The sequence below is a fragment of the Notechis scutatus genome, chromosome Z, assembly GCF_049901735.1.
Source record: "Notechis scutatus isolate UNSWTSFEM ecotype Mainland chromosome Z, rNotScu1.2, whole genome shotgun sequence".
In the NCBI taxonomy this organism is placed as follows: Eukaryota; Metazoa; Chordata; class Lepidosauria; order Squamata; family Elapidae; genus Notechis; species Notechis scutatus.
The window spans coordinates 3,413,599-3,425,941 of record NC_142025.1 but is presented as its reverse complement, the minus strand read 5'-3'; the positions used below and the strand labels follow the sequence as shown (position 1 = coordinate 3,425,941).

The 12,343-nt window shown below is 42.3% G+C and overlaps 1 protein-coding gene across 1 annotated transcript in view; it reads left to right on the top strand.

The window, feature by feature from the left end:
* VIPR1 (vasoactive intestinal peptide receptor 1) overlaps nt 1-10,228 on the top strand; it is a 69,370-nt gene extending 59,142 nt beyond the window's left edge. Inside the window, exons 9-13 of the mRNA XM_087948378.1 lie at nt 1,144-1,210; nt 3,134-3,225; nt 5,384-5,522; nt 6,678-6,717; nt 9,207-10,228. Coding sequence (XP_087804504.1) covers nt 1,144-1,210; nt 3,134-3,225; nt 5,384-5,522; nt 6,678-6,717; nt 9,207-9,400 — 532 coding nt within the window. The 3' untranslated portion in view covers nt 9,401-10,228. The remainder of the gene's footprint in view (nt 1-1,143; nt 1,211-3,133; nt 3,226-5,383; nt 5,523-6,677; nt 6,718-9,206) is intronic.
* Nucleotides 10,229-12,343: the final 2,115 nt, after the last annotated feature.

Here is a 12,343-nt window from a genome sequence, read left to right as displayed (position 1 = left end):
GAACACAGACAAACCACAAGCAATAAATCTTAACTTTAAGGTCAGAAGTTTATTTCATGAGCAATCTGGAACACGAAAAGCCATCATAACATTACTTATATCAGTAAGTAAGCCATCGCAATGAAGTCCAGAGACAGTAGCTAACTCCAGAAAGGATAGCTACTATCAGTCGCCCGCATTTGAGTTTTCTCCCCTTCTTTTCTCCCCTTCTTCTTCTGAAGCCCACCCAGTAGCATGTAATCTTACTGGATATACTTCCCTATTCCCTCAAAATGCCCATCACTTAACACCCACTTGTAGGTGTATACCAACTTTCTTACCATCTGCTACTTTCAGTTCCCCTTTTTCTCAATGTCCCAGGCATTCGTGATCCAAAATAGCTCTATTTTTAATTGTCCAGCAAATATATGCTTTTTCCAAAAGTAGCAGATAGCAAATATTTTGCTGTGCCTGCAAATTCAGCTGAGCTGGTGTTATAATATGCATGCATGTATGTATATATATATTTAATTCAAGGCCTTCAATTAAGCAGAGGCCTATACTAATGTTAAACCCTAGTTGACCTTTTCACACTTCCTTCCCCTTCTTTCTTTCTTTCTTCTTTTTCAATTATTTTATTAAATTTATACGGCACCCCATCCCCCCCATTATCAAGCAACCTTGCACAGCTTACAGTGTCATGATACGATCAAAATATTAAAAGCATTGGTGCAGTAAAAGTTGAAACATTAAGATATTAATTTATGGCTATTTGCAGCCTCCCACAATTTATGACATTTTCTTGCATTTATTTCCAATTTCTGGCAAAAAGATGCCCAGCAGGAATACATAATGACCACAGCAGCGGTCGCTGAACAAACCCAGCATTGACTTAACAAGAATGTTTGCTTAATGGCTGGTACAGAAAAAGATTGGAAAATTGGGCACAATCCTGTGGTGACCTGTTTAACAACCAACACAAATTACAGGCTCAATTCTGGTCGTAACTCGAGGACTATCTGCATTTGGGTAGGCTTCTGGGGCATTTTATTTGTGCCATTTTATTTGTGCCATTTTAATCATATATTTTTTTCTGTTAACTTCCTTTGTTGCCCTTGAGGGTAAATCTAGAAAGTTTGATCTAATTTGAGAATTTCTTTTCAGTTGCTGGGATTTAATCGAATCTCCATACTGGTGGATTATCAAAGCTCCCATTTTGGTTTCTATACTGGTAAGGTATCTGTGTGGTTTTCGATTTCTTTCGCCATCTAAACCAGGAGTCTCCAAATTTGGCAACTGTAAGACTTGTGGACTTCAACTCCCAGAATTCCTCAGCCAGGAATTCTGGGAGTTGAAGTCCACAAGTCTTACAGTTGTCAAATTTGGAGGCCCCTGATCTAAATACCTTGAAATAACTTCCTGTCATCTCTGTGGTTTGATTCTGTGTAAATAAAACGGTACAGGTGGTTCTCAACTTACAACCGCAGTCGAACCCAAATCTGCCATTGCTAAGCAAGACAGTTATTACGAGAAATTTGCCCCATTTAAAGGCTTCCTTGCCATCATTGTTAAGTGAATCACTGCCATTGTTAAGATAGTGACACTGTTGTTAAGCGAATCTGGCTTCCTCATTGACTTTGCTTATCAGTGGGTCACAAAAGTGGATCATATAACCCTGAGACACTGTAACCGACCGTCATAAATATGAATCAGTTGCCAAGGGTCTGAATTTTGATCACACGACCATGGAGATGCTGCAATGGTTGTTAAGTGTGAAAAATGGTCATAAGTCACTTTTTTCAGTGATCTTGTATCTTTGAACAGTCGCTAAATGAATAGTTTGTAAATGGAGGACTGGTTTGATTCTGTGAAAATAAACATGACTGGTGGTCCTTGATTTATGACCACAATTGAACTCCAAACTTCCATTGCTAAGCAAGACAGTTGTTAAGTGGTGTTTTTTCCCTGTTTTATGACCTTTCTTGCCACCGTTGTTAAGTGAATCGCCACCGTTGTTAAGTTAGTCATGTGGGTTGTTAAGAACCTGGCTGAGTAGAAGGGAAATATGGAGAGATTTCCTTCAGGCCTACTTAAATAAATGGAACTGAGCTCAAAGATAAATTTTGTAAGAGGCAAATACAGCTATTCCTCGACTTACAACCATTCATTTAATGCCTGTTCAAAAGTTATAACGGCACTGAAAAAAAAGGATTTATCCTCAGACTTACGACTATCGCCTCATCCCTGGTGTCACACGATTAAAATTCGGGTGCTTGGCAACATAACGTTTTGTTCAGAGTTTTGCCGTGTTAATTCAGCGCCAGAAAAATAAACACAGATGGCTGATGCTTCATTTAATGTCTTTATAAACATAATAAGTAGATTTTACAAACCAGTTGTAGATTTCTCTAACATGGAGCAAACTCAGACACAAAACATCTTGCAAGTAACTTCAGGAGCACAGAGTTCCAGTCTTCAGCAAAGCAAACAAATTAGTTTCTTTTACTTTAGTTCAGCAAGCAAGCAGAGGAGAGAAGCAGTTTCATTTTCAATAGACAGACTCAAGAGCTCAACATAGCTTCAGAGCTGCAGAGCTTAATACAGAGCCACGCCTAGGCTACTTCTAGTTTCAGTTTCCAAACAGCCCTCATTGGCTGACTTAGTTGCTATGCCTATTCATTGACTGACCTTGTTACCAAGCTCTATTCCAGTTCATGAATAAACTCTGACAACGTTTGCACTGTCCTGGGGTCTTTGGTGACCTTTCCAGCTGGCTTCAGACAAGCAAAGTCGAGGGGGAGAATTTGGATTCACTTAACGACCGCCTGGTTTTCGTAATAACTGCCGGATTCATCTACAAACGGCCAGATTTACTTAACGACACCAGATTCACTTAAGGGTAATAACTCCTTAATGACCATGGCAGAAAAGGTTTTAAAATCAGGTGCGACTCGTTTAAATAGCTGCAAGTTGTTGATTAGCAATGGAAATTCTGCTGGTCATAAGTCGAGGACTGTCTGTACAACGCCAGCTCTCTACGCTTTTGGCCTGTTTTTTTCTGAAAAAAAATACCTCAGGAATAGACGATCCATATCCGTGTCTCTCCTCTGCACAACAAGGGATTTTAATGCTCTTTTTAAAATATGTTCAACAGGTCAACTTTGTACTCTTTATTTGCATCATCCGGATCCTGGTTCAGAAGCTTCACTCTCCGGATGTCGGGCGAAACGAAACAAGCCAATATTCGTAAGTTCGGACCTCCATTTGGGGGGTTACCTGAACCTGTGAAACCATCCTTCTTTCCTTCTGTCCATCTTTCTTTCTTCCTTCTGTCTTTTCTCTGTCTTCCTTCCTTCCATCTTTCTTCCTTTTTTCTGTTCCTTCTTTCCTCCCTTCGTTTTTTATTTTTCTTTCTTTCTCTACATCGTTCTCCTTTCCTCCTTCCTTCCTTCTTTCCTTCTCTCCTCCTATTCCTCTTTCTCCTTTCTTCTCCTTTCCCTTCCTTCCCTCCTTCCTTCCTTCCAGATGTCGGGTGAGACAAAAGAAGCCAATATTTGTAAGTTCAGACCTCCATGTGGAGGTATCCTGAAGCTGTGAACCCTTCCTTCCTTCTTTCTATCTTTCTTTCTTCTTTCTTTCTTTTTTCTGTCTTCCTTCCTTCCATCTTTCTTCCTTTTTCTTTTTTCTGTTCCTTCTTTCTTTCCTTCATTTTCTTTCTTTCTCTACATCTTTCTCCTTTCCTTCCTTCTTTCTTTCCCTCCTCCTCCTCCTCTTTCTCCTTTCTTCTACTTTTCCTTCCTTCCTTCCTTCCTTCCTTCCTTCCTTCCTTCCTTCCCTCCTTCCTTCCTTCCTTCCTTCCTTCCTTCCTTCCAGATGTCGGGCGAGACGAAACAAGCCAATATTTGTAAGTTCAGACCTCCATGTGGAGGTATCCTGAAGCTGTGAACCCTCCCTTCCTTCCTTCCATCTTTCTTTTTTCTTTTTCTGTCTTCCTTCTTTCCTCCCTTCCTTCCTTCCATCTTTCTTTTTTCTTTTTTTCTGTCTTCCTTCTTTCCTCCCTTCCTTCCTTCCACTTTCTTTTTCTGTCTTCCTTCTTTCCTCCTTCCTCCCTTCCTTCCTTCCATCTTTCTTTTTCTGTCTTCCTTCTATCCTCCCTTCCTCCCTTCCTTCCTTCCATCTTTCTTTTTCTGTCTTCCTTCTATCCTCCCTTCCTCCCTTCCTTCCTTCCATCTTTCTTTTTCTGTCTTCCTTCTTTCCTCCCTTCCCCCCTTCCTTCCTTCCTTCCATCTTTCTTTTTCTTTTTCTGTCTTCTTTCCTCCTTCCTCCCTTCCTTCCATCTTTCTTTTTCTGTCTTCCTTCTTTCCTTCCTTCCATCTTTCTTTCTTTTTATTGTCTTCCTTCCTTCTTTATTTTTCTTTCTTTCGCTACATCTTTGTTCTTTCCCTCCCTCCCTCCCTCCTTCCCTCCTCCTCCTTTTTCTCCCTTCCTTCCTTCCTTCCTTCCAGATGTTGGGCAAAAAATAAACAAGCCAATATTTGTAAGTTCAAACCTCCATTTGGGGGTCACCGAAGCTTTGAACCCTGTGAATTGTCCTAAGTTGACCTCCTGGATCTGATTCAGGATCAGAGACCTCTGGGCAGGGGGAGGGGTCTCCCAAAAAATGGTGGGCGTGATCAGGCCATTCAGCTCCGCCCTGTTTTTATGTGTATTTTAAGTAGTCCTTGATGTACGACCATAATTGGGCCCGACATTTCCTCTGCTAACTTGTTCACTTAGTTGTTAAGTGAATTTGACCTCCTTTCTCGACCTTCCTTGCCATGGTGGTTAAGTGAATCATTTCAGTTGTTAATTGTTGTTACGTTGTTAAGGGATGCTGTCAGGACTAGAACTCCCCGTTTCCTTGTGATTGGGTCAGAGTCACCCAGATAACTTTCATGCCTAAGGTGGGACTAGAACTCACTGTCTTCCTAGTGATTGGGCCAAAGTCACCCAGTTCCTTTCATGGGACTAGAACTCCCCGTTTCCCAGTGATTGGGCCAGAGGGACTAGAACTCCCTTTCTCCTGGTGATTGGGCAGAAATCACCCAGCTGTGCTTTCATGGCTAAGGCGGAACTACAACTCACCGTATCCTGGTGCTTTCACCGCTAGGCCTAACAGTTAAGGGTTAGAATGACTTCTGGGACGTGAATCTCTCACCGGAGTGACTTGCGGTTCTTCCCTGTCCTCCAAGATGAAATCATTTGTCGTTACAGGGAGTCTCCTGCTTGTTGAGCAGGGGGTTGGATTAGAAGACCTCCAAGGTCCCTTCCAACTCCATTATTCTGTGGCTTGCTAAACCGCAGACCCCGCTCCTAGCGCTGATAATCCCCCATGCCTTCTCGTCCCCGTTTCTCTCTTTTTCAGGAGACTAGCTAAATCCACTCTTCTTCTGATCCCTCTGTTTGGTATCCACTACACCATATTTGCCTTTTTTCCGGACACGGTCAAGAAAGAAGTGATGAATGTCAAACTGGTCTTCGAACTTGTTTTGGGGTCCTTCCAGGTGAGCCTTCTGTCGCTTCCAACCGCCGTCACCCTAATCCAGGGGTTTCCAAACTCGGTGACTTGTGGACTTCAACTCCCAGAATTCCTCAGCCAGATTGTGGACTTCAACTCCCAGAACTCCTCAGCCAGATTGTGGACTTCAACTCCCAGAACTCCTCAGCCAGATTGTGGACTTCAACTCCCAGAACTCCTCAGCCAGATTGTGGACTTCAACTCCCAGAACTCCTCAAGTAACTGAGCTGGCTGGGGGAATTCTGGGAGTTGAAGCCCACAAGTCTTAAAATCACCAGATTTGGAGCCCTCCCGCCATTGTCCTATAGGTATCGTTTCCTAGAATACTCAGAGAGTGTCCGAAAGGGCCTGGCGTCAAAAGGGGGGGATGGTGGGTGGTATTTTATGGCTGGGGGCTGTCAGCCGTAGAATCTCTTCCCAAAACAGTAGGTGCTGAGAAGAAAGGAAGGATTAGGAGGAGAGGAAGAAAAAGAAGGGGAGGGAGAGAGAGAGAGAGAGAGAGAGAGAGAGATATGAAGTAAGGAAAGAAAGTAAGGAAGAGAGAGGAAGAGAGAAAGAAAAAGAAACAAACAAAAAACAAATAAATAGAGAAAGAATAGGAAAAAGAAGGAAGGAAGGAAGGAAGGAAGGAAGGAAGGAAGGAAGGAAGGAAGGAAGAAAGAAAGAAAGAAAGAGAGAGAGAGAGAGAGAGAGAAAGAAGAAAGAAGAAAGAAAGAAAGAAAGAAAGAAAGAAGAAAGAAAGAAAGAAAGAAAGAAAGAAAGAAAGAAAGAAAGAAAGAAAGAAAGAAAGAAAGAAAGAAAGAAAGAAAGAAGGGAGGGAGTTCCAGTTTCCAGTATTGATGATGTTATCTAGTTGGGTCATGAAATGTCTGTAAGAAAACTACCAATCTCAGCACAAAGGACCCCACAGTTGTCGTTGTCATCCTCCTCCTCCTCTTGTCTCCTCCTCCTCCCAAACCCACTCCTTCTATTCCTGATGACTGGGTCACAAAACGTCTGTCAGGAAACCCACCAGCTCAGAAAACACCAGGGACCCCCGCAGAATGTACATTCGTGAGGTTCTGTTCATCGCATCCTGCACAATGAGTTTGCCGGGTTGAAATTTTTCTTTCCTTCTTTTTTCCCCCATTCTCTCCTTTAGGGCTTCGTGGTCGCGGTGCTGTATTGCTTCGTCAACGGGGGAGGTAAGATGTTGGAAACCTTGTCCACCCAGGGGAGGGTTTTTGGCTTCTGGAGTTAATCATCTCCCGCTTTTGGTCCCCCGTCAGTTAATGCATAGAATAAATTTAATGACACTTGCCTTTTAATTTTGCAAGGTCGATTGGGCCCTTTAACGAAGGGGCTGGTGTGGATCCCATAACAACAGACAGGAACAATTTTTGCAATAACCCAGGAAACCTGGCCAGGGGTGCAAAACCTGATCTGAATAATTAATTATAAAGCAATCTCTCTCCAGTAACCGCCCGATATAAGATAAATCTAGGATCCTGGAGGGGTTTAAGGTTTTTTTAATTACTGCTCGATTTTAATGCAAAGTGGCTCTGATTAAATTTGAGTTTCCAGATTAATCCCATCAGACGCAGAATATCAGCCCAATAAAATACATCCTGAAAATAGAAACCGTGTCTGGAAATTGCACGGATACATGCAGTCCTTGACAGTTCACTTGGTGGCTATTTGAAGTTGTAATGGTGCTTTAAAAAAGTGACTTATGACCATTTTTTTCACACTTACGACCCAGGGTCAGGTGATCCAAATTCAGACAATTGTCAACTGACTCGTATTTATGACGGTTGCAGTGATCCCCTTTTGCGACCTTCTGACAAGCCAAGCCAATGAGGGGAAGCCCAATTCACTTAACAACCGTGTTACTCACTGAACAACTGTGATTTACTTAACACCTGCGGCAAGAAAAGTCATAAAATGGGGCGAAACCTGTATAACTTTGCCGTTTTCTTGATGGGGAAGTTGCATTGCCTTTCTGCCGGATTTTGGTTGGTCTCATTTAGCCTGATTTTAACGCATTTTCTTGGGTATAAAAGTCCCTCCTGCAGTTTAGGATTTACGGATAATCAGAGTTGGAAGGGACCTTGTAGGTCATCTAGTCCAACCCCCATTTCTGACAAATGGGAGTCCAGTCTCTTCTTGAAAACCTCCAGTGATGAAGCTCCCACAACTTCTGAGGGCAACTTCTGTTCCATGGGTTGTTTGTTCTCACTGTCAGAAAGTTTCTCCTTATTTCCAGATTGAATCTCTCCTTGTTCAGTTTCCATCCATGATTTCTTGTCTGGCCTTTGGGTGCTTTAAACAATAGCTTGACCCCTTCGTTCTCTGGGGCAGCCCCTCAAATATTGGAAGACTGCTCTCCTGCCTCCCCTGGTCCTTCTCTTCCCTAGACTAGCCAGGCCCAGTACCACAAGGATTTCCTTCTGGTGCCCCATCCGTTCAACAAGCCTATTCTTGCTTTGCTTTGGAAGATCAGCCAAATTTGGCTTTGCCAGTATAACTTTAAAGATAGTCCTCAACTTGTGACATCTCGTCTAGTCACTTCTTCGAAGTTACAACAGCAATGAAAAAAGTGATTTATGACCCTTCCTCGCACTTATGACCATTGCGGCATCGCCACGATCAGGGGATCAAAATTCAGAACGTTTGGCAACTGACTCGTATTTATGATGGTTTCAGTGTCCTGGGATCATGTGATCCCCTTTTGCGACTGCCTTGATGAGCGAAGTCAATGTGGGAAGCCCGATTCACTTAACAACCCTGAGGCTGACTTAACAACTGAGGTGATTCCCTTAATAACAGTGGCAAGAAAGATCTTAAAATGGGGCAAAATTCACTTAACTGTCTTGCTTAGCAGCAGAAATTTTGGGCTCCATTGTGGTTATAAGTTGAGGATTGCCTTTAAAGGCATCTTACAGGTAGTCTTCAATTTATGACTGGTCGCTTCATCTTCCCAGTTTATGACACATGACCCCGGGTCACTGCAGCCGTCATAAATACAAGTCGGTGGTAAAAAGGGATTTATGTTATAATATAGCTATTAGGTGATGAATGTTGTAATTGTTTAATGGGATAATTTAAAAGTAGAATGTTTAATAGGATTTGAAAGGGAACTAACTATAAGATATAAAGGTGACACACTCTAATTGGCCACTATAGGGGAAACCTTGTTTTAGTAATGTTAGAAATGTGGATATGTAATAAAATTATAAACAGGACAGATAAAAGTACAAGTATAATTATTATGAAGGTATGAAATTTTGAAAAGGATATGTAATAGGTTTAGAAATGAATGAGAAAGCTATAAAGTAAGCCTGAGGGAAGTATTTGAGGGAAAAATTAATAAAGAATATATAAAGTAGTGATAAAATATGAAAGATGAATATGTAACTGAGATAGTTGTGAAAACCTGGAACCAAGCTGTTCACTAAAAAAAGATGTTTTTGTTTTGTTTTGTGAAAACCCAAATAAAATTGTTTAAAAAATAAATAAATATGAGTCGGTGGCCAAGCACCCGAATTTTGATCACCTAGGGGATCGCACAATGGTCGTGAGTGTGAAAAACAGTCCTAAGTCACTTTTTTCTGTGCTGTCGGTCACTAAATGAATGGATGTAACTCAAGGACTATCCCGTAATGTATTTTTTTTTCCTCTCCCCCGTCTCAGGTTCAAGCCGAAATGAAACGCAAATGGCGCAGGTGGCATATGGAACGCTTCCTGGGTTCGGATACGAAGTATCACCACCCGTCTGTTGGCAGCAGTGGCACCAATTTCACCACCCAGATCTCGATGTTGGCTGCCTGCAGCCCCAAAACTCAACGCAGCTCCACTTTTCAAGCTGAAAAATCTCTGGTTTGAGACGCAGAAGCCGAAAACCGCCCAGGCAAGCGGAAGCTGCAAGCAACAGGATTTGGGAGTCAAGTATTTGGCATTATTATTATCTTTATTATTTTTAAAGCTTTTTTTTTTTTTTGCAAGCAGAACTGGGACAAAATTCTGGGGGCCCAGAGACTCAGAACAAGAAAAGTTAAGCCTGGACAAATTCCTCCTCCTTTTTCCCCCATCTGGAATCGAAGGGGTTGTTCGATGTTTTGAAGGCCAAGACTGCCGGAAGTGGTTCTTTGAAAGCTTCTCCAGAACTAGCTGGAATGGACAGGAAGGAATGGAAAAATCAGCTGTGAAAAACAGAATCGTTTCGCTGATGAGGTGGCCTACTTGGGTCATGAAATGCCTGCAAGAAAGCAACTGAGAGAGCACCAAGGACCCCACAGTCCTCCTCCTCCTCCTTCCTCTTCATTTTCCTTCTCCTCCTCTCTGCAAACCCCACTCCCTTCCAGCACTGATGACGTTACCTAGCTGGATCATGAAACGTCTGCAAGAAAGCAGCCAAGCTCAGAGAACACCAAGGACCTCACAGTCCTCTTCCTCCTCTTCTTCTTCTCTATCCTCGTCCTCCTCATTCTCCCCTTCTCCTTCCCCTTCAGGCTGCAAACCCTACATTCCTTTCTAACCCCAATGATGTTACGTAGTTGGGTCATGAAACATCTGCGAGAAAATCACTAAGCTCAGAAGGTACCAAGAACTCAACAATCCTCCTCCCTCTCCTCCTCCTCCTCTCTACAAACCCTGTTCCCTTGTAGCACTGATGGTGTTACCTAGTTGGGTCATGAAACGTCTGCAAGAAAACCCAAGCTCAGAGAGGACCTCACAGTTCTCCTCCTCTTCCTCCTCCTGCTCCTCCTCTTCCTCCTTTCTGCAGTCCCACACTCCCAGAAAATCATCTTCCTTCATTGGGAGATCTCTCTTTTTTTTTTTTAAATTTTCTACAAAGGTTACTGGAAGAAACCTCCTGAACCTTGAATGCTGAAATACAGGTAGTTCTCGACTTATGACCGGCTGCTTAGCAAACTTTTGAGGTTACGATGGAAACTCCCACAGCTCCTTATGTCCCGTTTTCAGAGTTATGACGGCCACACACCTGGTCACATGATTTTCTGGCATTTTGCAACTGTCTCATCTTTGCAGGAATTTGCAGAGTGCTGTGGTCACATGACCACAATTTGCGAGGTTGTTTAACAGTTCTTGGCATTAATTTCCAGTTTCTGGCAAAAAAAAAAAAGAAAAAACAGCCCATTGGGGAAAATACTCACTTAACAACCATGTTGTTCACTTAACAACTGTGGCATTTGCTAAATGAAAATGTCCTGCCACGTGACGTCTCAACTTACAACCAGAATTTATGACATGGTAGTCCCTGACTTAAGACCACATTTAATCCCAAAAATTTCCATTCCTAAACAGGAAAATTAAGTAAGTTTTCCCTCATTTTGTGAGCTTTCTTGCCCCAGTTGTTAAGTGAATCGCTGCAGATGTTCAGTTTACAACATGGTTGTTAAATGAATCTGGCTTCTCCATTGGCTTTGCTTGTCAGAAGGTCGCAAATGGGGATCACATGACCCCGGGACACCACAACTGGCATAAGTACATGCCAGTTGCCAAGCCTCTGAATTTTGATCATGTGACAACTGGGATGGTGCAATGATCATAAATGTGAAAAACGGTCATAAGTCACTTTTTTCAGTGCCATTGTAACTTCAAACGGTCACTAAATGAATGGCTGTAAGTGAAGGACTAGCTGTGCTCTAAATTGTAGAAAATAGAAGCTGTTGGTCCTAGAAAATAAAGGTGTTTTTTCTGAATTTACAGCATATTTGTGATTAACGTTGGGTCTCCACCCACGGATGAAAGCTAAGCTGCAAATGATGGTTAGAAAACATTCACACTGCACCTTATCAAGATTGCAAGCAAGACTTCTTGATAAGGTACGAAGCCTTCCTACATCCAGGTTTGTGAAGGAGTTAAGTTGTCCTTTTCAAACTATTCCAGAAAATTCTGAGCAACCACGCATGAAAGCTCCTTCTCCCAATCTTGACTGACCAACATGGACCATTTTTCAATAGTGATTAGCTTCTGGGCTCGTTTGCCATGATCCAAGATCGTATCCTGTGGCTTCGTCCAGAAGTCCATCACCGTTGGGTGGATGCTACCCATGAAAGGCTTCATGAATAGCAGATTACAAATTAGATTACAGATAATCAGAGTTGGAAGGGACCTTGTAGGACATCTAGTCCACCCACCCCGCCCAAGTGGGAGACCCTACACCATTTCTGACAGAGGACAGTCCAATCTCTTCTTGAAAGCCTCCAGTGATGAAGCTTCCACAACTTCTGAGGGCAACTTCTGTTCCATGGGTTGATTGTTCTCACTGTCAGAAAGTTTCTCCTTATTTCCAGGTTAAATCTCTCCTTGTTCAGTTTCCATCCATTATTCCTTGTCCGGCCTACAGATCATTTTGGTTTCCTATGTATCTGTTGATACATCTGTGAAGGATACCAAGTCTGGTGACAAAATTGTTGGTTTCTATCTCTTTCATTGTTGCGCCACAAAACTCACCAGGATGAAAACTGAGAAGATAACCAACAGATGTGGACATATTTTGGAGAACCTACCATCTCTTGGCAACCATTTTCCACGTAAGAGCTGAGGAACACTTAACTTTGATGTTCAATCAACCTTCAATCAATAGTTCTCCCCTGTGGCTTCCATCTTGTAAATATTCCTGACCACAATTCTGAAATCGGAACATTTTTTTTTCGTAGTATTCTCCATTTTTCAATAAGAAAAATTCTTTGTTTCTTTTGACCTTCGACCTTCTCTTATTTATTGAGCCAGAACTGTAAATAGGAGCTTTCCATCGATTCATCTCAGGTTTTGCTTTTTAAAAAAAAATTAAAATCCAGA